The sequence below is a fragment of the Dermochelys coriacea genome, chromosome 23 (genome assembly GCF_009764565.3).
Source record: "Dermochelys coriacea isolate rDerCor1 chromosome 23, rDerCor1.pri.v4, whole genome shotgun sequence".
Classification (NCBI taxonomy): Eukaryota; Metazoa; Chordata; order Testudines; family Dermochelyidae; genus Dermochelys; species Dermochelys coriacea.
The window spans coordinates 6663468-6688429 of record NC_050090.1 but is presented as its reverse complement, the minus strand read 5'-3'; the positions used below and the strand labels follow the sequence as shown (position 1 = coordinate 6688429).

Here is a 24962-nt window from a genome sequence, read left to right as displayed (position 1 = left end):
GGCTTTAATGCTTTCAAAAGTGTAAATACATCAAACCTCCCCATCCCAACTCTGAGAGCTGGGAACAGACTAGTGCCTGAGAAATCATCTCGCTGAAACTAACAGAAAGTGCATGGCATAGCAGGGCTGGATCCATGATGTGGAGAAGAGGAAAACAAGTGGAAGGAAATTCTAGCCCTATTAAAGTCAAAGGGAAAACTGCCATAGATTTTTAATAGGGCCACAACTTCACGCCTAAAGATTTTCTACAGGGCCTGGCTGACTGTAGAGAGCTTGGAGTTGGCCTGTGGAGATGATCTGTGTTATGCTCAAGCTGTTATGGCCTGTTAAAGAAGAGGCAGTTAAATAGGCCTAGTTTGCAGATCCCATTCCCCGCTCACTGAGTATGGCTGGCAAGGGACTTGACTCATCCCGCACATACAGGAGGAAAGCATGAAGGGTTCTGAACAATTATTCTCCAACATTCTTTATTCAGACTGACAAATGACTAGCAAACAAAGAAGACATCTACCTTTTTCTGGGTTAGATGTATACCCTGTCTTATGGTGCACTACCAGCGCACATACATCTATCAAAATAAATATTTTCTTGTATAAATTACGTAGTTTAAAAGTGTTTCACTATGGATTTGATACTTTACATGTATTTACAGAAATCACAAAAGCTTTGCTTTATTTGCTTACTTAGTTTTGTTCTTTAAAAACAAAATTGCTATATTTCAGCTGAGACATAATCATCCTATTACAGCAACGCACCCTCTTCGATCGGTTTTAAGGCCAGAAGGGACCACTGTGATCACCTAGTCTGACCTGAATAATACATGCCAGAGAATTCCATTCAGTAATTCCTGCAGACAGCCCAACAACTTGTGGATGAGCTAGGACAGATTGTTTGGAAAGACTTGATTGCAGTCTATATGTACCCACTTATGGAGAAGATATTTGATAGGAGAGGGCCTTTTAATCTAGCAGACACAATCATAAGAAGATCCAATGGCTGGAAGATGAAATCAGCAATGCTCAAACAGGATGTAAGACACACATTTTGAACTATGAGCATAATTAACCATTGCAACAGTTTGCAAAGGGATGTGAGAAATTCTCCATGACTTGTGTCCTTTAAATTCACATATAGGGGTAACATTTTCAAAAGTGCCTAAGTGACTTAGTAACCTAAATCCCATTTTCAATGAGATTATGGGTAAAATTTTCAAAAGTACACAAGTAATTTAGGATCCCACTCCCCACATATTGAAAATGGGACTTAGGCTCCTAAGTCACACAGGCACTTAGCAAAGTTTTACCAATTGTCTGCTAGATTAAATATCTTCTCATGCAGAGGCCACGGTCAAATCACTCTGTGACCTTCTTTTCAATAGGCTAAGTACATTGAGTTCTTTTAGTCTCACTGAGATTCTTATAGCTCTTTTCTGAACCCTCTTTAATTTTTCACCATCCTTTTTAAAATGTGGGCACAAGAACTAGTCAAAGTATTCTAGGACTGCTCTCCTCATTGCTTTATACCACCTCCCTCTTCCTACTTCAAATTCCCCTACTAATACATCCACGTGTTGTGTGATCTCTTTGCCACAGGATTGCACTAGGAGGTCATGTACGCAAATCTGTACATCTGTGATCTAAATTTTCCATTTCCATGCTGTAATATTATATTCTAATACCTGACAAGTTCTATGCAATGAAATCAAGAGAGTCTTTATTTGAATACACACACTCAGCGAGTTGAGACTGATCATTTAACCTTAACTTTGTATTTCCTGATTGTAGCGTGCTTCCTCAGCAGTGCCCTGCCACAATGGACAATGGGAAACCTGCAAAAAAAAGTTCTTTAACAGAATCACAGTTCTCTGCTCCTCCTGGGTGAGTGTAATATCCCCATAGGGGCAGCACCATTTCACAGAGGGGACAGGCTGCTGGTGCTCCTCAGATCTGTACCAGTGGAAGATAAACAGTCAAACATCCAAAGGCTGGGAACCTGATTGTTGGAACAACAGAGAAAACGAGAGTATAATAAAGTAGTAAAAGAGTAGAAAAACGGGGACGGAGCTTTGTGTAGCTTTAAATCAGCAAAATAACCGGCCACATGATGGCATTATAAGGCAAGAAATGAGACACTCTGGTAGGTGTTCTATACAGAAACCTGACTGAGACTTGTTTCACTCTATTCATCTAAATTCAAAGGGAGAGAGATGCAGAGATGGAGCTACTAGGTGATTATAATGTTAAAACCAGTACAGTGCTATAATTCCATGCACCTAATAAGAAAAGGAGTACTTGTGGCACCTTAGAGACTAACAAATTTATTTGAGCATAAGCTTTCGTGAGCTACAGCTCACCTCATTGGATGTATTATGCTCATTAAAGCTTATGCTCAAATAAATTTGTTCGTCTTTAAGGTGCCACAAGTCCTCCTTTTCTTTTTGCAAATACAGACTAACACGGCTGCTACTCTGAAACCATGCACCTAATATCACACTACAACACCTCATGCCTACGGGCTGCACAAATCACTGATGCCTGCTTACATAACTCATGGTGGTGTGCGCGCACACACAGTTCATACCTTCACAGCTGATCATCATTCGACCAGCACACTCGCACCATAATTATAACACTTGGCACCTTTATACTGTACCTGCATACTAGCATCCCTTTAAATTTACCAACCTTCGTAGTCACAGACTTACTCAATTATCACCTTTGCTATTGCACACATGGATCACTGCCTCCTGCTCCACTGCAGGGACACATCTCCATACACCATACCCAGTAAATTGATTCCCATTGACATAGTGCTTTGGCACTGTAAAGGGTCCTTATCAGTTTCTCCCACTTTAGGCTCCTTTACACTGCCAGAGCACTGTAAAGTGGCCTGAGTATACATGAGAATTAGGATCAGTTACCGCTCACTTACACACCCCACATCTGGTCAAGGGCATGTTCTGCTCAATACTAGATCCAAGAGAGCCAAACTGTGTGGGAGTGGATAAGGGAAGGCTTTGGCTCAGTATATACAATACTAGAGGAAACAATTGGTGTTTGTCTAGAGCCTGATTTTGAAAAGTTGCTTCCAAATTTACATCTGCAATTTTGTGGGGGACAAGAATTGTGAGTGAAATTTTATTGCACATAAATATCGAGGGAAAAGTTTTCAAAAATGGGCCTGACTTTTGCTGCCTCAAGTTTTGGGTGCCCAGCTTAAAACACCTAAAGTTGAACACCCACAAAAATGTTGGCTTTAGCTACGTGGTTGCGTGCAGGTAGTTAGAATCGCTGTGCTGAGATGAGGCCACAATTATCTGGGCCTACAATGTCAGAGACCAGGCTTAGACTCTCTTAAAAATGAGGACTTAGTCTGTTATTTTGACTCAGATGAGCACTGTATACCCTCAAACATTAGAGCTGGCAGCATTTAAGTAGTTTTGACTTAACTATCTAGGTGAGGGTAGCTGCAAATTTAGTCAATAGAAGCACCAGACTGATTTTCACTGAATCATTCAATAGTTCATAGGTGCCTTTCTAAGGCAAATAACGGAAGTCTTTTAAATTGTTTAACTGTATTCCTCTAAACCAGAACACTGCACACCCTTAGACACCTGGGCAGACTTAGTTACGCTTGTATCATTGGCCTTATTCAGTAAATTAACTGCTCGAATTAGTCCCAATTTTTGCCTTATTGAATGGTCCAGATTGATTGTGGACTTTAGAAAGGTGTTGGCCTCCTGTACCGTGAAAGGAAAATCATTAGACAAAAAATTCTCGAAGAGTTCTGGGTCCCCATCCAAGGCCAGGATATTCTCGAGGACTTTGTGCATGGAGTACAGCTCTTTACAGTTTTCCACAAAGATTCCCCATAAGGACTGGTTCCTGAACTCCTCCTCCATTGGTCGAATCTGCTGCCTGTCCTGAAGGCACTGCAGTACCCAACTCAAGCGGCATGGCCATTGATTAGCCATGACCACCCATGCAGCCACGGACCTTGGAGACATTGTATGTCTCATAATGTTTTGCTGGAGCATGAGTCTGATGGTGATGGGAATTGTGTTGACTATCCTTTTCATTTGGATAATGCTGTCTGGAATGTATGTATAGAGACAATCAGTCTCATTGTGCAGAGCATGAAATGCTTCATGAATATACCTCACAGCTTGAGCATCGATTTGGCTTTGGTCCATTTCATTGGACGTCTCCATATCTTCCAGCTTTATCATTTCCCCCTTTACGTTCTTGACTCCACTTTCCATGTTTTTTGTGATGATTTTGTACATCAGGTCCTCCCGGCTCTGGACAGCATCCTGTAAATGCTGGATTTTGGACTTTATGCCCATCTCTGGCATTGAAAAAGGCAAAGTCACCGTGCGGTTCAGGAACAGGTACCCATTGTCGGCCATTCCTTTCATGCAGCTGGTTTGTTCCAAACACGATGCAATGATGCTTGGATCTATCACCAGGATAAAAATGAATGGGGCGTTCGTGTCTGAGAGTAAAGTGTTTATTGCATTCAAAACCCCAACGACCCTCTCTGGGTAGCACATATCCAAACTGGTGATCTCCAGCACTATGCGCAGCCGCCGTCTCTGATAGATCTCCATGTAATACACAAAGCTGGTCAGCATCTCGATTTCCTTCTTCACTTCGCTCATGAAGCCTAGGTGGCTGCTAAACTTCTCGCTGTTTGTCATCTTCTCAATTTTCTGCTTCTGGCTGATAACTATGTTCTTAACCACAGAGAAAACAGTCACTAATATTGCTGATCCAGAGAAGGTGGTGGTAGTACTGCCAATGACCTTTAACGCCCTGCTGTCTTTTATTCCTGAAACAAAGAATGCCACTGAGAGCAGGCTTATGCCTGCCACTAGGACAAACACGAGGCCTCCTAGTGTAAGGCAGGTCCGCCTGTTGAGAAGCCATTCATCTTGGCTAAAGCCAGAGGCAAATCTGGGCCTTTTCCCCATCACGTGGTAAAAGCTCAAAGGCAGGGCACCAAAGTGCTTGCGGATGCTTTGACAGAGTGTGGTGACCAGCCCTGCCCACAGCTTATCGCTGCCAGCATATTGCCAAGCACTAAACCTGATGAAGATGAACTGAATGTTCTCCCTCCTCAGGTGGACCTCAGTGATCACTGGCTGGTAAAAGGCCAGATACCACAGGAGAAGAAAATAGCCCCAACCTTCAGGTCTTCTTGGCTTTGATTGTGATTTTCTCAGCTCCTCTTCTTCTCTCTGAAGGGATTCTTTGAGCATGCAGGCTGGAGAAGCAGAAAAAACCACTGGTTACCCTGCTGTATGGTACTGTGTCTCATTAAGGGGAGGTGGGGAGGCCCTACCAAACAGGTCATGTGGCCCGGATTTGTTGTCTTGCTGGGTATCTGAAATAAATGTTTAATAGGGTGCCATAAGGATCTGTGCTAGCTTTGGTCTTACTTAATTTAACATTAGGAGTACTTGTGGCACCTTAGAGACTAACAAATTTATTAGAGCATAAGCTTTCGTGAGCTACAGCTCACTTCATCGGATGCATTTTGTTAAATTTGTTAGTCTCTAAGGTGCCACAAGTACTCCTTTTCTTTTTGCGAATACAGACTAACACGGCTGCTACTCTGAAACCTTAATTTAACATTTTCATTAATGATCTGGAGAAAGGGGATAAATTGCATATTAGAAAAAACGGCAGATGATTTTGAAACTGGGAGGTGCTGCAAACTTGGAGGCCAGAGAAATAACATGAAGGGACCTAGAGAGACTTGGAGAAGAGTCAGAAAAAATAAAATGGATTCAGCTTGAAAGATGCAGTCAGTGCATCCCAGGGAAATTATCTCAAACACATATACTGCAAGGAGACAAGGACATAGGATAAGGAGGGTTGGTGTGTGGCAGTGGGCAGCAAATTAGACAGGAGCTTGAAATGTTATAAGGCAGCAGAAGAGACCATTGCACATGTGGTGGGCAGCATACACAAAGACTCACACTGCAGAGCAGGGGGACATGGCTTTGACGCAACTGTCCCTGGGACATTGTGTTCAGTTCACAGGTGTGCAAAGTAGCTGAATTAACTTTGCTGCTGGAATCTTAACTATGGTGTTTCCTGATCTTTTGGAGTTTTAATGGAGGCTTTTTTTTAATATTTAACTTCCTTGTTTTGCTTTTGAGGAAATTGCATGTAATGTGTGAGATCCTGGGGTCTTGGACTCCAGTGAGTATTTGCCTGAGTGAAAATTGAAAGAATTGAAGTCTCCAGGATCTGGGTCCCAGCATAGTATTTAAATGGCCCAATATAGCTCTGAAATGTGCATTTTATTCAGGTGAGAAAGGTGGGATGAGCTCCTGTCTTTGTTGCTGAAATGTGATGTCTTTGGGGACAGATTGCTGAAAGGCAGCTGCCCAAGTAGTTTCCATGGGGATCCTGGTAGTGAAGAAGGCAGAACACAGTTTGTTTATAGAAATGAAAACAGAGACTTTGCAGAATATAGTAGGTTGAAACAAAAATCACTGAAAAACCTAGAAAGATTGGGGGCTGTGATTGTCACCTGACTCTGATAACAGGGTGTTTGGGGGACTGTTAGTTATGTATTACAATCCTCCTCATGCGAAGTGTCCGAGTAACCTACTCTCTCTGTTCAGCCCCCTTGTCAGAGACTGCAGCATCCCTGAACCCTTCTAACTGGGCAGGAAGAACATACGTTGTGATGGCACAAACCTAACGATGCCAGCTCACTAGCTGTCTGTGTATGGGAGCACGAAGGGGCATACAAATATTTAGCATATCTGGCTTGTAAATACCTTGCAAGCCGGCTACACCAGTGCCGTATGAATATCTGTTCTCACTTTCAGGTGACGTAAATAAGAATCATAGGCCTTGTCTACACATGCAAGTTGGAACGCATTAAATCAGTCCTCGGTGCCCTAACTCATGAGGTGTCCACACTGGCAAGGCACGTAGAGCACCTGGACTCCGCGGCTGGAGCACCCTTTGTAATCCACCTCCACAAGAAGCATAGAGCTTTCCGCGCCCCAGTGTGGACGCCCTGGTCTATTAATGTGCTGTGATCGGCCTCCAAGAAGTGTCCCACAATGTCTGTTCTAGTCACTCTGGTCATCACTTTGAAGTCTTCTGCCCTGCCCTCAGGTGACCAACCATCAGACCTGCCCTTTAAATTCTCTGGGAATTTTGAAAGTCCCCTTCCTGTTTGCTCAGCAAGGTGTGGAGTGCTGTCAGCGCATCTTTCCAGGAAGCTGTCCAGTCCCAGCTGCGCTCCAGCCATAGGAATTACAATACCTATGGGCAGTTATCAAGGGCCGTGATAGAAGGGGGCCATGACCAGGATGCAGTGCAGGGTTAAAGTGAAGGAGCTGCAGAATGCCTACCACAAAGCTGTCCCCACGACCTGCCAGTTCTACAAAGAGCTGGATGAGATACTTGGGGGTGATCCCACCTCCACTCCGAAGAGCACCATGGACACTTCAGAGGCCGTGGCAGCCCAGAATGCAACAAGGCAGAAGGAGGAAAGTGGGAGTGAGGGTGCAGAGGAGGAGGGGGGCTAGGAGCCAGAGGACAGCTCGGCATCCATAGATGCATGCAACCAGGAGCTGTTTTCAAGCCAAGAGGAAGGTAGCCAGTCACAGCAGATGGTGCTTGGGGAAGAACAAACAGCAGAGGAGGTACCCGGTAAGCAGCTTTTATTTTGAGAAGGGAGTTGTTGGGTGCGGGCTGTTGGGGCGAGGAGGGTTGCAGAAAGAAGGGTTAGGTTTGCGTGCATTCCTAGATGTGGAATAGGGCAGTGATGTAGTCTCTCACATCGCAGTAATCGGCCTCAGTGATCTCATTGAAGGTCTCATACAGAAGCTGGGCAATCCGCTTATGCAGGTTCCTTGGCAGAGTTACCGTGCTCCTTGTCCCAGTAAGGCTAACGTATCTGCACCACTATGCTGTGAGGGGTTGGGGGGACCATTGCTGCACACAGGCAAGCAGACTATGGGCCAGCGCAGAGGCCGCATTGTTGTAGAAGACCCTCCCTTGCTTCCCAGGTCACCCTCAGCAGCGAGATATCTTCCAGGATGAACCCAGCCTGTGGAAAATGTGGGGACAGTGTTGAGTATAGGGGCCCCCTGCAGCTGTTGGCTCTCCCCAAGGCACAGGACCCCAGAGGACAGTATGGCCCTGGAACAATCTTCTTCAACAAAAAAACTTCAAAAACAGACTCCAACGAGAGACTGCTGAATTGGAATTAATTTGCAAACTGGATACAATTAACTTAGGCTTGAATAGAGACTGGGAGTGGATGGGTCATTACACAAAGTAAAACTATTTCCCCATGTTATTTCCCTCCCTCCACCCCCCACTGTTCCCCAGACGTTCTTGTCAATTGCTGGAAATGGCCCATCTTGATTATCACTACAAAAGGTTTTCTTCCTCTTCCCCCCCCCCCTCCCCCCCCCCCCCGTTGCTGGTAATAGCTCATCTTAAGTGATCACTCTCCTTACAGTGTGTATGATAACAACCATTGTTTCATGTTCTCTGTGTATATAAATCATCTTCCCACTGTATTTTCCACTGAATGCATCCGATGAAGTGAGCTGTAGCTCACGAAAGTTTATGCTCAAATACATTTGTTAGTCTTTAAGTTGCCACAAGTACTCCTTTTCTTTTCACGGAGGGAGAGGAATTATTTAAGCTCAGTACCAATGTGGACACAAGAACAAATGGATATAAACTGGCCATCGGGAAGTTTAGACTTGAAATTAGACGAAGATTTCTAACCATCAGAGGAGTGAAGATCTGGAACAGCCTTCCAAAGGGAGCAGGGGGGTCAAAAGACCTATCTGGCTTCAAGATTAAACTCGATAAGTTTGTGGAGGAGATGGTATGATGGGATAACATGATTTTGGCAATTAATTGATCTTTAACTATTCATGGTAAATAGGCCCAATGGCCTGTGATGGGATGTTAGATGGGGTGGGATCTGAGTTACTACAGAGAATTCTTTCCTGGGTATCTAGCTGGTGAATCTTGCCCACATGCTCAGGTTTCAGCTGAAAGCCATATTTGGGGTCGGAAAGGAATTTTCCTCTAGAGCAGATTGGAAGAGGCCCTGGGGGTTTTTCGCTTTCCTCTGTAGCATGGGGCACGGGTCACTTGCTGGAGGATTCTCTGCACCTTGATGTCTTTAAACCATGATTTGAGGAGTTCAGTAGCTCAGACACAGGTGAGAGGTTTATTGCAGGAGTGGGTGGGTGAGATTCTATGGCCTGCGTTGTGCAGGAGGTCAGACTAGATGATCATAATGGTCCCTTCTGACCTTAATATCTATGAATCTTCACTCTGACGTGCAGCATGCCCACGTTCTGGGGAACCCCCTGAGGACAGGGGCCTGTAGAGCCCCTTGCTGGGAACGCTCACTGCCCTTGCCTCGGAGCACGCTACCAGACACTGAGGAGCTGATCTCCCATAGCATGTGCAGCCCCCTGCCGGGGATCAGGTACAGGTCACAGGCTGCAGCATGCAATGACCTGTTCGCTGCCAGGCTAGGCGGAAGTACACTGGTGTTCCTCTCTCGCTCTCTCCCAGCAGCCTGTCTCATGGCGGCCTGCCATGCTCCACCCCGTGCCCCCTAGGTATTCTAGCAGGTCTGAAAGCACCAGTTCTCCCGCGGGGGGGAACCCCAAAGCATCCCTGAACCCACCTGTAATTTTATCAAGCAGCGAATTAAAACGGCTCCCGGCAGGACAGTAGAAGCCGATGGTGACGGGCGTAGCGGTGTGCAGCAGAGTCTTGGAGAGGCAGCAGCAGTAAATATCATCTTCTGTCAGAAAATCTGGGGAAGAGGAGGCATCCATAAACACAGAGAAATAAACATACCTGCTGCCCCCCCCCCGCCCCATCTGTTTGGCTTTTTGCATTGTAACCAGAGAGTGGCTGGGCTGGACAGGGTGTGTGAGAGCCCTTGGGAATGCACAGGGCCAGTGGCTGTGACCCTGTTCTCAGTCTCTTTATTAGCATCAGAAGCTCCACACAGCAAATCTTTTTCCAGGGACATATTTTATTCTTTCTTCAGAACAACAAATGTTTTTAGCTCATCCTTCAGGATCCTCAGCTCAGCACCTGCTAACCAGCCAAGCAGTCCATTCTTAGTGCCCAAGCAGTGCAATGGGAGCAGAAGCCTCCAGTAACTCCCCAGCTGGTACAGCTGTCTCCTACACCTCCCTCCCTGGAACCCCCCAGTGCAGAAGGCATGCCAGTAGCAAGGAGGGGCAGGCAGGGAGAGCGGCAGGAGCACAAAGTGCCCGGGCAATCCCCACATGGTGTGAAGTCCCTAGGGAGTCACAACGAGTGGGCTGTACTAACATGGGCCTGGACCGAGGATCAGGGAGCTGGCTCCTTGACTGCTCCCACTGTTACTGTACCCAACATAAGCTGGATGCAGAAGAGAATCTGGCCTTGTGGGAGGAATCCTCCCCAGCAGGCCATGCATAGGCAATGGCTGTGCAGCAGCTCTGCAGAGTTTGCTTAAATCCAGAAGCTATGCTAGTGCCCTGAGCCTCAGAGCTATGAATTTAGCAGGTGTGTTGTTCTTTGGGAGCCTTGTTTGCTTTCTGGGATAGAGTGAACTTTGGAGCTGATCCCTGCTGTAGGCAGACAGGCTGGGTACAGAGATCTTTGTTTGCATAGCATTTACTGAGGTTATTAAAGTCTATAAATGAACATCAGTTACAATGAACACCTTGGTCTTGATCACCACTCACCACAGATAGGAAAAGGACTTTGAACAGACCTTTGATTCTTTTATACAACCTACAGAAACTATATGAGTTATGCTTCTGTTGTGTATCTGCCAGAATTCTCCCATGAGTGTGGGAGAAGAAATCTGTGTTGTTTTAATATACAGTTCCACTCTAAAGAGTGACTCTCTTAAATGGCTCCTTTTTAGCTGATCTGCTCCTTGGGCTGCATTTTCTGTTCCTGTTTGGCACAGAAGTGAGTATACTACCCGGTGCCCTGACGTTGGTTAAAGCAGCCTAGGGGCTGCTCCAATCTATGCCAGCTGGCTACAGTCCCTGTGCAACCATACAGAAGCTGAGAATAACTGCAGGGCAGCACATCCCTGGCCATGCACCCTTGTCACTCTGTGCCTGAGAGGGGTAGCTCAGTGACGGGCTATGCTGGCTGCTTACCTGCTCAGAGCTCCCTCATGCCTGGGGAATTCTCAGGTAGGCAGATCCAAATGTTTCCTGGACCCTTTGCTTTGTTACTGAGAATCTGGCCCCTTGTGGTTATCAGTCAGAGCTGCACACTTCAGTAACTCATACTTCTTTATGGTTTTTACCAGTCAGCATCTCCAAGCTAACACAGCTAAAAAGGAGACAGTGGGATTCTTCTCCTTGTGCACCATCAAAGAGACTTGGGCACTAAATCTGAACAGACTACACCTGAGCAAACCCACTAACCAGGTGTCACTTGGGGAGAAGGAAAGAGCCCTGATAGATTGTCAGATCCCAGGCTGGCACATTTGATCTAGAGCCTGAGAACTGAGCTGACCTGGCTGGAGCGGAGAACCTCTGCCCTCTCCCCCCAAGAGCTTCTGCCGCTGCTCTGGGCTTCCTCCATCAGCGTCTCCAGCCAGGGCAGCCTGGGCTCAGGGCTTCTGCCCCCTGCTGCCCAAGCCGGAGCTTGGGGCAGCCCAGGCTTGGGGCTTCCACATGTGCACACACACCCCAGCCAGGGCTTGGGGCAGTCTGGGCTGAGGCTTCCGCCCTGGGGCTTTTTCTGGGGCTGGGGCACCCATTTTTCCAGGGGGCCTGCCCAGATTGGCCGGGGTCCCCTGCCTTCATCTGTCACTGGCCTGGACTAGCGGCTGGGGCTCTCCTAGCAGCATGGGGGAGATCCTACCCACCTCCACCTCTGGGAACCTGCTCTAACCTGTTTGCTGCCCCAGGCCAATGGGAGCTGCTGGAAGCAGCGTGGGCTGCTGGATGTACTGGCCGCCACTTCCAGCAGCTCCCATTGGCCTGGAGCAGCAAACTGTGGGAACTGGGAGCCACCATCAGCCAAACCTGCGGACGCGGCAGGTAAACAAAGCGGCCCAGCCCGGCAGGGGCTTTCCCTGCACAAGCGGTGGAACAAGTTTGGGAACCACTGTACTAGATGAATGTCATACCAATATCATCATCAGGCCAAATATATGGTTACTCTGCTCCCCAGTGCTGTCTGGCAATGTTTCCCATCCTGTTAGCAGGGTGTGATTCGGAGTGCTGACTTAATGAGTCAACAGGTGATTTACTATCCCATTTGGAGGGGTCTCTGGAGTGAGGGGATCTGGAATGTGAGCTGAGGGAGGTTAGAGCTGAACCTACAGATATCCTGCTATTAATTGGTTTTATTAATAAAACCAAACCCAGGGTGGCTGAAATTGAGAAAGGCTCTTGCTCACATAAGGTATCAATGGTGGGGTTTGTGTTCAAAATGTCTCCGCACAAAGGAGGAGGGGGAGAATGGGTGACATCCGGAAAGGATGATGGAACAGCAAAAACAGCATCATGCCCAGATTCTGCAGCATCAGGTGTCACTACAATTTCTGGAAAGACAGCAAGCCCAGGCTCTGACCCAAGAGGAACAGGAGAGACAGTTCCAAGAGCAGCTGTTCTAGAGGTTCATGAACCATTAGTCTCTCACTGCCTCTTTGCTATTGGGAATGGCAGAATCGGATTCAAAAACCCCTATATGTCCCCTAGCCACTAGGGAGGGACAAAGATACAAATTGTTTTAGCATGGGTTACATAAGGAGATAATTTGGCCCATTTCACCTGAAAGGCAGGACAGTAAAGATTGTGGGTTCTCATTTTAGAGACATGGGTTCTAGTCTCAGTTCTGCCTATCCAACCTATTACTTATGTTATCTGTAAGATGGAGAATGAAATGTATTCCTTATGGCCAGGAAATGAGGCCCTTTCAATAAGGACTGCACAATGCATAGAAGTATTAAAAACAGTCACTAGAAGGGCTTGTGGTAAAAGCTCAGGCTTTTAGATCTAGAGATCCTAGCTTCAGTTCCTGCAAATGGCCCAAAGAAGGGTGGTGTTACTGCAGATTTAGCTATGTTATCTCTAACCACTGGAACATATTCTGCTGCCACAGGCAAAGCCCAAGAACCCTGGTACCCAACAACTAGTTCTCTGATCGTGGTGTCACTTTCTCTGGACTGCTCCTTGCAGCCAAGCCAAAAGTGGTTTGCTCAGCAGAAGTGACCCAAACAACTAGTAACTTTTAATAATGACTGTTTGGAGCTGAGCCTGGTGCTGGCACTAGATCTCCACAAGGACAGTCCGGGGATATATGTTTGGATCTTCCCCTCTGTTGTCTCTGAATCTCTCTGCACAATGTGTTGTTAGAAGATGATGAGTTTGGAGGCCCTGTATCTTGGGAACTCCCTGGTCAAATGACCCTAAATCTGTACCACAAACTCTAGGGTGGCATCGCTATTTTCAAGGCAATCTACCTATGGATGTGGATTTTAGAGCAATTTGAAAAATCAGCTTTAAACAGAAACCTTGGTGGAACCTGCACTGCGGAGTCGCAATCACTCCTCCAGAATTGGAGCAGTTTACGAAAGGAAGGAAGGAAAACTCCCTAGATATGCAGGCAAGGACCCATTCGTATCATCCTTGCCTGCCTCCTGTCCCCAAGTTCCTGCCTGCATTGTGATCTTCTCCTGATTGCAAACTTTGCCTTTGCTTGTTCTGGCACTGTGGGTGAGACATATAAATAGTAATGAGAAGAAACAAAGAGTTTGAAAAATTGATGCTAGTGGATGGGCTCTTGCATGTGACTGCCAAAGCATGTAAAGTCACTCAGCTTTCTCCTGGACTCCCATTTCCCAGACATAACGGAGACATGGCATTACAGCATGTCTGTATCTTGATGTACCTTTGTTGTTGGTTTCCTGATCCATGAAGTAGATCTGCCCCTTCGAGCCTTTACATTCGACTCCAGGAAGTTCCTCAACATGTTCTAAGCAGCAGTTTTCTTCATCATTAGAACTCATCGGGGTTAGATCAGGAGATCTGTCTGCAAGATTTTCCAGGTAGGCAGAGGACTGGGGAAAAGAACAATCCTGGCAATTAGTTTAATAGCTGCCTTTAGTCCCTAATCAGTAATGGACACATATGTAAAGGAAAAGCCTGTGAGCTGGGAGGGGCTGACGGAGCAATAAGTAGCATTACAGGGTTAACATATAAATAGGGCCCCACCAAAGTCATGGCCAGAGGGTTTTTTAATTGATCAATTTCACAGTTTCAGATGTTTACATCTGAAATTTCACAGTGTTGTAACCATGGGGGTCCCAACCCAAAACGGGATCGTGGGTGTGTGTGTGGGGGGGTGTTGCAAAGTTGTTGTGCGGGGAGTCCCAAGATTGCCACCCTCACTTCTGTGCTGCCTCTGTGCAGTTAGAGCAGGTTCCCGGAGGGGGAGGTGGGTAGGATCTCCCCCATGCTGCTAGGAGAGCCCCAGCCGCTAGTCCAGGCCAGTGACAGATGAAGGCAGGGTTCCCCGGCCAATCTGGGCAGGCCCCCTGGAAAAATGGGTGCCCCAGCCCCAGAAAAAGCCCCAGGGCGGAAGCCTCAGCCCAGACTGCCCCAGGCCCTGGCTGGGGTATGTGTGCACATGCAGAAGCCCCGAGCCTAGGCTGCCCCGAGCTCCGGCTTGGGCAGCAGGGGGCAGAAGCCCTGAGCCCGGGCTGCCCTGGCTGGAGACGCTGGTGGAGGATGCCCGGAGCAGCGGCAGAAGCTCTTGGGGGGAGAGGGCAGAAGTCCTGATCCCGGGCTGACCCGGGGGGGGGGGTGCCCTAAGCCCCAGCTGCCCCAGCCGGAGTGACAGGGAGCAGAAGCTCAGAGCCTGGGCTGCCTTGGTTGGGGGTTGGAAGCCCCCAGCCTGGGCTGCCCCACACCCTGGCTGGAGTGCGGGGAGACCCTAAGCCCGCGCTGCTCCAGCTGCAGCTGGCAGGAGTGGAAGCCTCCAGACCCGGGAGCCACCGGGGAAGAAAGCCCTGAGCTCGGTGCCCGGAGCCATGGCAGGAGTTGCAAGGTGTATGCGGGGCGGGGCAGAAGGCCAGAGCCTGGGCTGTTCCAGCTGCAGCTGCCGGGAGCAAAAGCTGCCAGCCTGGCAGGAGCTGCTGGGGGAGGAAGCCCAGGCCTTGGTGCTGGGAGCTGCGGCAGGAGCCACGGGGAGAGGGGGGAGGGAACGGAAGCCCAGAGCCCTGCTGCAGTGCAGAAGTGAGGGTGTTCCACCTTCATTTCTATGCTGCCTCTGGAGGTGGGTCTGATTTCCTCACAAGAGCAGCCGTGCAGGGGAAGGGCAACTCGTGTCCCTCCCCAGCATGTCCAGGCTAGCACCTAAGAGCTCCCAGCAGCAGGGGAGATCAGATTTCACGGTCCATGACATGTTTTTCATGCCATGAAATTGGTAGGGCCCTACATTTAAACTAGATTGTGACTGAATTACAGTATGACGGTATGAAGGGAAGGCAGTAGGTATAATATACCTAGGTTTTAACAAAGTATTTGATACCTCTCCTCATGAAATCCTACTGGCAATGTGAATTCAGACTGGGTCAGCTGTGTGCAAACAGTTTGCTCTGCAAACTGGCTAAAGAACTTACTCTGGAGGGATTGAGAACAGTGTGTTGAGTTGGGTGGGAGGGGTCTAGCAAGTGTCAGTGTTGGGCCTGGTAACATGTATTTTGGGTACATCTTCACTTCGAGATGTGGGTGTAATTTCTGGCTTGAGGAGACATACCTGCTCTGATCAAGCTAGCATGCTGAAACTAGACTGTAGCTGTGGCAGAATGAGCAGAAAGGAGGGGCTAGCCTCCTGAGTACGTGGCTAGAGTCTTGGATGGGTATGTACTTGGGTGGCTAGCCCCTCCTGCCGCTTGCACCGCTGTGGCTACATGGTATTTTTAGTGCATTAATTCAATCAGAGTTACTGAGGGTATGTCTCCTAGAGCCAGGAATTACAGCCTCAGCTTGAAGTGTAGACATACCCATAGATTGGGGGAAGGGGTGAAATCATAGTAATTACATTTCCAAATGATACATACAGGGTGCAGCTGCAAACAGCAGTGTAAACCAGGTAGGCAGCTAACAGGCAGCTGCTATTGCTGCTTCTCTTCCTGACTAGTGTTGTCTCATTTTTCCTTGTGCTCCCCCATCTCTCTGTCTGTCTCCAGCTGTTGTCTCTTGTCTTATTCTTAGATGCTCATAGAGCAGGAATCATCTTTTGGTTCGGTGTTTTGTACCATGCCTAGGGCTGTGGGGTCTGGTTCATGTGTGGGCCTTCTGTGTATTACTGTAAGAATTAATAATATATAGAAATAATAATAATACAATGACAGTGCACTGTCTGTGGGAACCATTGTGTGACATTTATGAATAGTTTCAGTATGATTGTGTTCTGCGCCCTGGGGGAGGGTTACTACAGCTCCTACAAGAATGACAAGCAGTAGGGTTGATTGTGCCTGGAATTGTAAACAGCTCTGGAGAAGCCCCTGTGGCCACCCTCTGGGGATGGCTTGCATGTATGAGTTCAGGTTTGGGGAAAATCTACACTATCACGCTACACTGGCACAGCCACAGTGCATCTGGTGAGGACATGTTGTGCCAATGGGAGAGTGCTCTCCCGTCAGCATAATGACTCCACCTCTGCGAGAGGCAGAAGCTATGTTGGTGGGAGAGGGTCTCCCGCCATCACAGTGTGGTGTGGACATCTGGCTTTAAGTAGATGTAATTTACATCACTAAGAGGGGTGTTGTTTTCACACCCCTGAGTGACATAAGTTACATCGACTTAAGCAGTAGTCTCCTAATTAGAGATGGGCTGGATGCAGTACACAACATCTAACCCTTCCAACTTGGGAAAGATTATATTCTGACTGGGGTTCAGAACCAAACCTCACAACTGAGGCCATATCTGTCATGGCTTTGACTCATAACCCTTGACCTGAACAATCCTGGAAATCTGTACAGATTCAAGATCAAATCGGTATCTAGCTGTGAAATCGACAGCTTGGACCCAAAATACGTTCTAGTTCAAACAGAACTTGATTCATAGAAGTCCTATGGACTCCGTTATACAGGTGGTCAGACGTAAATTCCCTCTAAGCTGTACGACCACACAGCAGGCTATCGAGGGCCATACAGGTGCACAGCGGGGAGAGGTGCCTCTCCCCATGGCTCAGGCCCCAGCCCCAGAGCTGCCACGGCCAGGGAAAGGGCAGAGGGGAGTCCTCTCTCCCCACTGTAGCCCCAGGGCAGCCTGCACTCCGAACCCCTCATCCCCAGCCCCACCCCAGAGTCTGCACCCCCAGCCAGAGCCCTAACCCCCCAACACACTCCAACCGTCTGCCACATCCCTGAGCCCCCTCCCACACTCTGAACCCCCCACCACACCACCTCCATATTGGTGCACATAACAAAAATCATTCCGCACATGGATGTAAAAAATTAGAGGGAACATTGGGTCATACTAGATGATCACAATGGTCCCTTCTGGCCTTATAATAACTGAACATATGAATCTATGTCTAGTCCTGCCCACTGATTCTGGAACTGTTCTTTGAAGCACAAATGTAATGAGTTTATAATTGCCAACCCCAAAGTCCCTCCCATCCTCACATCTACTGTGTTGTAAAATCAGGTCAGCCTCAACCCATGCTGGTTCTCTCATGTTTTGGAATTAGAAATTATTCTTCACTAGGTGTAAAATATTTTTAAACAAACCTTCTGCATTGTATACATTGCCCAAAAGCATCCTGGCAATTAACACAGGCCTGTACCTCCTTATAATGTTACCTTCACACTTAAGCATTCTCAGTTTCTTCACCATATGTCTGCTTTTCCTATACTCCCCAGCTAGGAGGCCTGTAATGTACTGCACTTTGGCCTTTATGTTTCCATTTGCTCTTTGCATAAAGCCACAGAGTTTGGGCCCAGAATCAGAGCTGACTCTAAATACCCGGTGTGACGAAGTGGGACTGTTCTTAATGTTTTCTCTGAATATTGTGGGGGTGCCTCAGTTTCCCCTATGCAGTTCTTAAGTATCTAGGTGGTGGGATAAGGGTGTGTGATTGTTGCAGAGCTCTAGCGGGCAGGTGTGTGCAGAGGTCTGGACATGGAGAATGGCCAACACCCTGTTTCCTGACAACTGGTGGCAGAGGTGGGATGTACTGCACCCCGTGGATGGGGCTTCTTGCAGTAAGTGACTGGGGAGCAGTAAAATGAAGGGGGATTGACGAGGACCAAGCATGCTGAAGGCTCAGAGAGGAGCGGTTTCGAGGGGCGGTTAACCCCTGGCAGTGTGTGACCAGTGAGAAGGACTGTGCAGTAATGGGGTCCCCCTGGGGACTGCGGTGAGCAGTCTCAGGGGCAGAGGAGCCTGCAGCTTGGCCCTGGGAGAGAGAAGGACTTTTGCAGTAACAGGGTTCCCCTGGGGATTGCAGCGAGCGGTCCCAGGGGCAGAGGAGTCTGCAGCTCGACCCTGGCAAAGAGGTGGTGACCTCGAGAAGGGCTGGCATACTAGGGGTTCTCCCTGGAGACCGTGGGGAGCTGAGAGCACACAGGCCTGTGAGTCCACAGCAACTTGGGAACAGCGGAGTGATGGCCTGTCACCATCTCTTTAAGAAGATATTGTAGCCCTGTGCAGAAAGAGAGGGTTGCACATTGGAAAGTTCACCAAACCACAGTTAATCGTGCAGCGGGAGGAGGATGATCACTCTAAGGAACAGATTCCTGACCCAAATGGGGCTATAGCAGTATCTGGGAGCAGCTGGAGTGGTAGCCAGGCATCCCCAAGACTCCTGTCCCTGACCAGATAGGGGTCTTCACAACCGGGTTCCCCATCAGGGGATCGGAGACGGACGGGATTGGAGCTGAGTCCGAGAGAGCAAGAGGACTGTGAAAGACAGCGAGAGCCCGAGAAAGAGCTGCAGAAGCAGCAGCAGCATGAACTGGCGATGGTGGAGCAGAGACGCAAAGGGGACCTCCCAGGGGTGAGTGGGGATAGACCCCGGGGTGCCAGTTCCGCAGGGAACCTCGAGACTAAATTGCTGCCCCTGGTTAAGGAGTGGGGGGATGTGGATGCCCACCTCACTGCCTTTGAGCACGCTGGTGATTTGAACCAGGGGGACCCTGTGGAAAAGCCCCGGTGTCTAGCTCCCTTGCTCGGTCCCAAGGCCATAGACTCTGTCAGCCAGATGGGTGGGGAGGTGGACAGGCTCCCACTCCTGACCCCAACCTATATGTCCGTGTGGAGTCTCCTGGGCTCAGGCCCTTTGGACCCCCAGTGGGAGCGGAAGGTGATGGTCAATGGGGAGACATTCCTGGAGTGGCGAGACCCTGGGACAGAGAGAACTGTTGTCAGGCCCCGGATGGTGCAGCCCCACCGGATGCTGGGGGGCTGTGTGAGCTGGGTGAAGGCCCCAGGGATGAAGCCCCTTGCCCTGCCTATGGCCCAGATCCCTGTGCAGACACAGGAGGGGTGGGGCTGGCTGGTCGTTGGGGTTCTCCAGGGTATCAACTGTGAGACCCTGTTGCGGGGTGACTGTGTCTGTTTGGGACAGGATCCAGACCCTGCTCCTGTAACAGTCAAGGATTTGAATTTGAATCCAGGGAACCAATTGGCTAAGATGGAAATTGTCAGTGAAAATGCAAATGACCTGGCTGGCAGGGGGGAGGAGCTGCTAGGCTCAGGATACCTGCCTACCTGTAACCGGCCCCCTGGGGCTGGGTGGGACAGAGAGATGCTCCCTGCCCCCTTGCACACCGGAGAGGGGGCTCACTCTGGCTCTGATGCAGCTCGCTGCTTTCCTCCACTGGGACAGCAAGGACAGCGCTGAGCATGGGGGGAGACACAGGCAGGGCAGGTCGGCTGCCAATCAGGCTTCCCTGGTCCAGAGGCGCTGCTGGGAAGTGAGTCCACGGCAAGGATGGAGCGACCAGGGACAGGGCTCAGTGGAGCTGTGACCCCAGGCCCAGCCAGCAAGAGGGAAGACTGGGTAGCTGAGTCTGCAGAGCAGAACAGCTGGGTAGTTAATCTCTGGAGAATGCAGGGGATGGCAGGTCTACTCTCATCTCTAGACACTTTGGATAGGACTTGTAGTCTCTCAGTGAATTTAACATCTAGTTCCTTGTGGAAGCAGAGGTTGGTAAGGGAAGGACAACAGAACTTTGAGAGTACAGCTTGTAAAAGTGAACCTGAGAAGAGTAAGGTGGAGATAATCAGAGATTGGCCTGTTTTGCAGACCAAGAAACAGGTCCAGACCTTTATTGGGATGGCGGGGTACTACTGGAGGTTTGTATCCCACTTGAGCTCCCTAGCTGCCCCCATCACTAAGCTATGTAAGAAGGGGAAGCCAGACGAGCTGGTCTGGACCAAGCAGTGCCAGGGGGCTCTTTGTGCATTGAAGGAGGCTCTAATCCAGGGCCTGGTAAATCTGGTAAATCCAGACTTTGCCAAGGCCTTTATAGTGTTCACCGACGCCTCGGACACAGGGCTGGGTGCGGGGCTGATGCAAGCCGATGCTAAGGAATGGGAGAGATGTTGGGGCATCCATGGAAACATTGGTGAGGTCGAACTTCCCCAGGTCACTGGCTAAAGTGACCTCACTCAGTTCGGTCTCAAAGGGGGGAGAGATGTGACAAAGGGGACTGTTCTTAATGTTTTCTCAGAATATTGTGGGGGTGCCTCAGTTTCCCCTAGGCAGTTCTTAAGTATCTAGGTGGTGGGATAAGGGTGTATGATCGTTGCAGAGCCCTAGAGGGCAGGTGTGTGCAGGGGTCTGGACACAGAGAATGGCCAACACCCTGTTTCCTGACACCCGGATATTCAAATTGAGCTCTAATTTTAACGATAGATGATTGCCAATCCTGAGCTCTGGATCTCGGCATCTTCAGATCCTAGATCTGCTGGATACCCACCACAAAGACCCACTCCTCAACCCCCACACTGCATGTTCCATAGAGGCCACAGCCAGCCACACACTGGCCTTTCTCCTGTGTGATTGTGTCAGGGATATAGAAACAGGAGGATAATCGATGGCTCGGAGCTGAACATATTGGGCTGATTGTGGGGGTGCTGCACTCTGGGGGTGAAATATGGACAGGGCAAGAGTCGCTTCGGGAGGCTGAGCTGTGGGACACACTGACAGGGCCGGCGGTGGTGGGGGGCTCTGAGTTGTGGGACACACTGACAGGGCCGGCGGTGGTGGGGGGCTCTGAGCTGTGGGACACACTGACAGGGCCAGCGGTGCTGGGGGGCTCTGAGCTGTGGGACACACTGAGAGGGCCGGCGGTGCTGGGGGGTGGAACTGAGCTGTGGGACACACTGAGAGGGCCGGCAGTATTGGGGGGCTCTGAGCTGTGGGACACACAGAGGGCCGGCGGTGCTGGGGGGCTCTGAGCTGTGGGACACACTGAGAGGGCCGGTGGTGCTGGGGGGTGGAACTGAGCTGTGGGACACACTGAGAGGGCCGGCGGTGCTGGGGGGTGGAACTGAGCTGTGGGACACACTAATGGGGGTGAACTGTGGGACACAGAGGACTGGGCATGCAGGTTTGTTGCTCTGCTGGATTTAGCATGTCCACATATGCTTCCCCGGGACATCCCTTTTATACTGCCTCTTCCACCTGCATGACCCCACCACCGCTCTTCATTTGTGCAAGGTGAAGTTGTTGGGAGCATGTGGTGCCCTCCACAAAATAACCTTCTCTGTGTGTAATAACAACATCTGGTTTTATAAGTACTGGTCAGGGGACAAACTATTCTAAAACAAGACTGTACATCTTAAAACCAGACCAATGGGCTGTGGTGCTTTGCTGATCAGATTGTTGTGACACATTCCTTCTTGTCGCCTCCACCCATGTGTTGTGTGTGAATTGCATCAACACCATGAAACCTTCTCTGACCAGTTTCCTGTTGTCTCAGTCTGTATTAGGAGTAGGTTCACACGCACTGTTCAACTGGGCTGAAATAGGGAAAACCAGAGATGCTAAACTAATTCTGTTGATTGACCTGTTACCAAGAAGCCCCCTTTCTCCTGCCACTCCCCCAGTTGTTAAGCACTTGTGTATTTCAGTATTCCTCTAATCAGAGGTGAGTTTGCCATGGCATACATTCCAGGAAAGCGTTACCTGCTCGTAATCAAGGTCAGACAGAAAGCCGCTTCTTCAGAAAGGAAAATGCCAGAAAAACACTAAACATCAAATTTCCAAGTGCAAATAAGCAAATAACTTCCACAAAACTGCCAACCAAGGAAGCTGAATAGAAAACGCTTCCATCGTGACTCTCCAAAGTGCTGCTACCACCCAGCAGTTGACTGGGGTTTGGATTCTGGCACCTTAAAATAACATTTGCTCTTGTGTCTCTCTGGTATTTGTAGGCTACCATTCACAATGGTATCTAGGGTTGCTGTCTAATGGCACAAACCCAAACACTGTTGCCTTGCCCCTTCCCCCAAGGCCTCGCCCCTTCTCCAAGGCCTCGCCTCCATTCACTCCAGTGCCCTTCTTCCATTACTTGCTTTCCCCAACCCTCACTCACTTTCACCAGGCTGGGGCACGGGGTTGAGGTGCAGGAGAGGGTGCAGGCTCCGGGCTGAGTTGAGGAGTTTGAAGTGTAGAAGGTGGCTCTGGGCTGAGCCTGGGGCAGGGGGTTGGGGTGCAGGAGGGAGTGCGGGGTGTGGGCTCTGGGAGGGAGTTTGGATGCAGGCCAATGGGAACTGTGGAGTCAGCACACGGGGCGGGGGCAGCGCACGGAGACCCCCTGCCCCCACCCCCCAGGAGCCACAGGGACAGTGCTGGCTGCTTCCAGGAGCAACACTGCGCTGCCAGACTGTTAGCACCCTAAATCTCCCAGTACGGTTGCAGTAGCCTCTGGGAGATAGGGTCTGATTTTTCCAACCCTAAGGTATCTAGGCCTCCATATCTTTAGCTTCTTCCATCCCAGGCTCTGAAAACATTTCACAAACATGAATGAACAGAGTCTCATGATTCTCCTGTTCAGCAGGGAGATATTACAACAACTTAAGACACTGCAAACAAACTAAAGTCCTTCTGGGATAATTTAGAAACTACCTATGCTTGGTTCCTCAAGTAGCTCCTTATGGGTGGCCAGAAGGTCCCCAAGAGAAGCTCTGGGATGGGAAACATCAAGGAATCTTTCCTGGCCCATTGAGCAGAGTTTTGTGTCTCTCACTCAATCCTCTCCCATTCTCCAAATAATGTATTATAAAATTAGCAGGGACTCCTTGACGGAGAAGTTGCTGTGTGCGCCTACCTTAGACTTTGGTGTCAGGTGTCTCTCTGCCTCTGAATACATCCAGTGATCTTTGCTTCTCTTCAGGCTTTCTCCTCTGGCCACACTTATGGTTCCTTTCATGTTTCTGCTGTACTTCTGAATTTATACATAGTCTCAAGCTGGCGTCTTTCTTTTAATTACTATTACACCTTCTTTATTTTCCCTCTGGGGAACTGTATGACAAACACCTGACAACACTCAAAGGAAATAATTAGCTGGAGTTTAGGTAGAAATTCTGGTTGTGCAAGTGGAAGCATAGGGTGCTGAGCACACAAAGAATTCCCCTCCTCTGAACTTGAGTCAGGAGATAGAAATGTCTCCATTAGGGGACATCCCCTTCCACACCATGTGCTTCCCACAGCGAGTCTGCATAGGTGGAGCTCCTGGGGAAGCCAGTGGGCCCTGCCCCCCAACTCCACAGTCAGACGTGATTCTCAGCCAGCCAGTAAAACAGAAGTCGACAGGAACACAGTCCAAAACAGAGCTTGTAGGTACAGGAAACAGGACCCCTAAGTCAGATCCATCTTGGGAGCAGGGAGGCTAGACCCCAGGTCTGGGCCTCCCTCTCTTTCCCCAGCCTGCTCCAAAACTGAACTCTCCAGCCCCTCCTCTCGCCTTTGTCCCTTTCGCCGGGCCAGGAGACCACCTGATCTCTTTGTTCTCCAACACCTTCAGTTGGCACCTTTGCGGAGGAGGGGCCCAGGTCATCAGTTGCCAGGAGACAGCGTGTCCACCATTCTCTGTGCAGACACCATCACACTGGCCCTCTAAGGCTCTGCAACAATCACACAGCTTATCCCACCACCTACATACTTAAGAACTGCATGGGGAAACTGCGGCACCTACACAGTATTCAGAGAAAACATTAAAAACATTCCCACTTTGTCACAAGGGGAACTGCAGTCAAGACTACACCGCTAAATTTGGATACCTGGTTTGGCCCTCTCCTCCTCTGACTTTATGAAGAAAGCTCCTTTCCTCCCCCCATTCATCATGTGTGATCTCTGTCCAGAGCGGGGATGTCTGGAATTAACTGGAGTTGTGAGACTTGGGAATAGTGGCCATTTGTCACAAACAAATTTGGGTAAGAAAAAAGAAGAATTGGAATTGCTCATTTATTAGCATCGATTGGATCTGGCTGGTATTACTGAAACCTTCTGAGATGAGTCCCATGATTGGAATATTAAAATCAATGGTTATAACCTATTTAGAAAGGATAAAATGGGCAAGGGGGGCACTGTATATCAAAAATAGTATTACTTGTTTCCAAGTCACTGATAACTCCTAAGAAAATGATCTTGAATGCTTATGGATCCATGCCCTAACAGATAAAGCGCAAGATGGGGTATTAGTTGCTGTCTTCTACAAAGCACCAAATCACACTAGGCAACAGGATGACCAGCTCCTTGCATGCCTATCAGTAATGTGTAGGGAAAAAAAAAAAAAACGTGATCATAGGGGACTTCAATTTGAGTGACACTTGCTGTCTGTCTCATTCTGCCAGTACTAAAACATCCTTAGAATTTATAAATATTAGAGATGACAATTTCCTAATACAAGAAGTATTGCTTCCAGCATAGGAGATTCTGATAGATCTTCTCGACAGA

General features: G+C 49.0%; 1 protein-coding gene across 1 annotated transcript; it reads right to left on the bottom strand.

The window, feature by feature from the left end:
* Positions 1-455: 455 nt before the first annotated feature.
* NKPD1 (NTPase KAP family P-loop domain containing 1) lies at positions 456-23557 on the bottom strand. Its single transcript, XM_038382308.2, has 5 exons — positions 23335-23557; positions 13935-14103; positions 9697-9828; positions 2482-5265; positions 456-2272 (listed from the first exon to the last, which is right to left on the bottom strand). Exons 1-4 carry the CDS (start codon positions 23434-23436, stop codon positions 3569-3571), a joined length of 2100 nt encoding a protein of 699 aa, XP_038238236.2. The 5' UTR covers positions 23437-23557; the 3' UTR covers positions 456-2272; positions 2482-3568.
* Positions 23558-24962: the final 1405 nt, after the last annotated feature.

Bases quoted from the DNA above. Each gene is read 5' to 3' on its own strand.
- NKPD1 (XM_038382308.2), bottom strand. From the start codon at position 23,436: ATGAAAGGAACCATAAGTGTGGCCAGAGGAGAAAGCCTGAAGAGAAGC. The intron at 9,829-13,934 runs GTACATCAAGAT...CCTCTTCCCCAG, and splicing joins TCAGGAAACCAACAACAAAG to ATTTTCTGACAGAAGATGAT. The intron at 5,266-9,696 runs GTGGGTTCAGGG...CTGCTTCTCCAG, and splicing joins GCTGCTTGATAAAATTACAG to CCTGCATGCTCAAAGAATCC.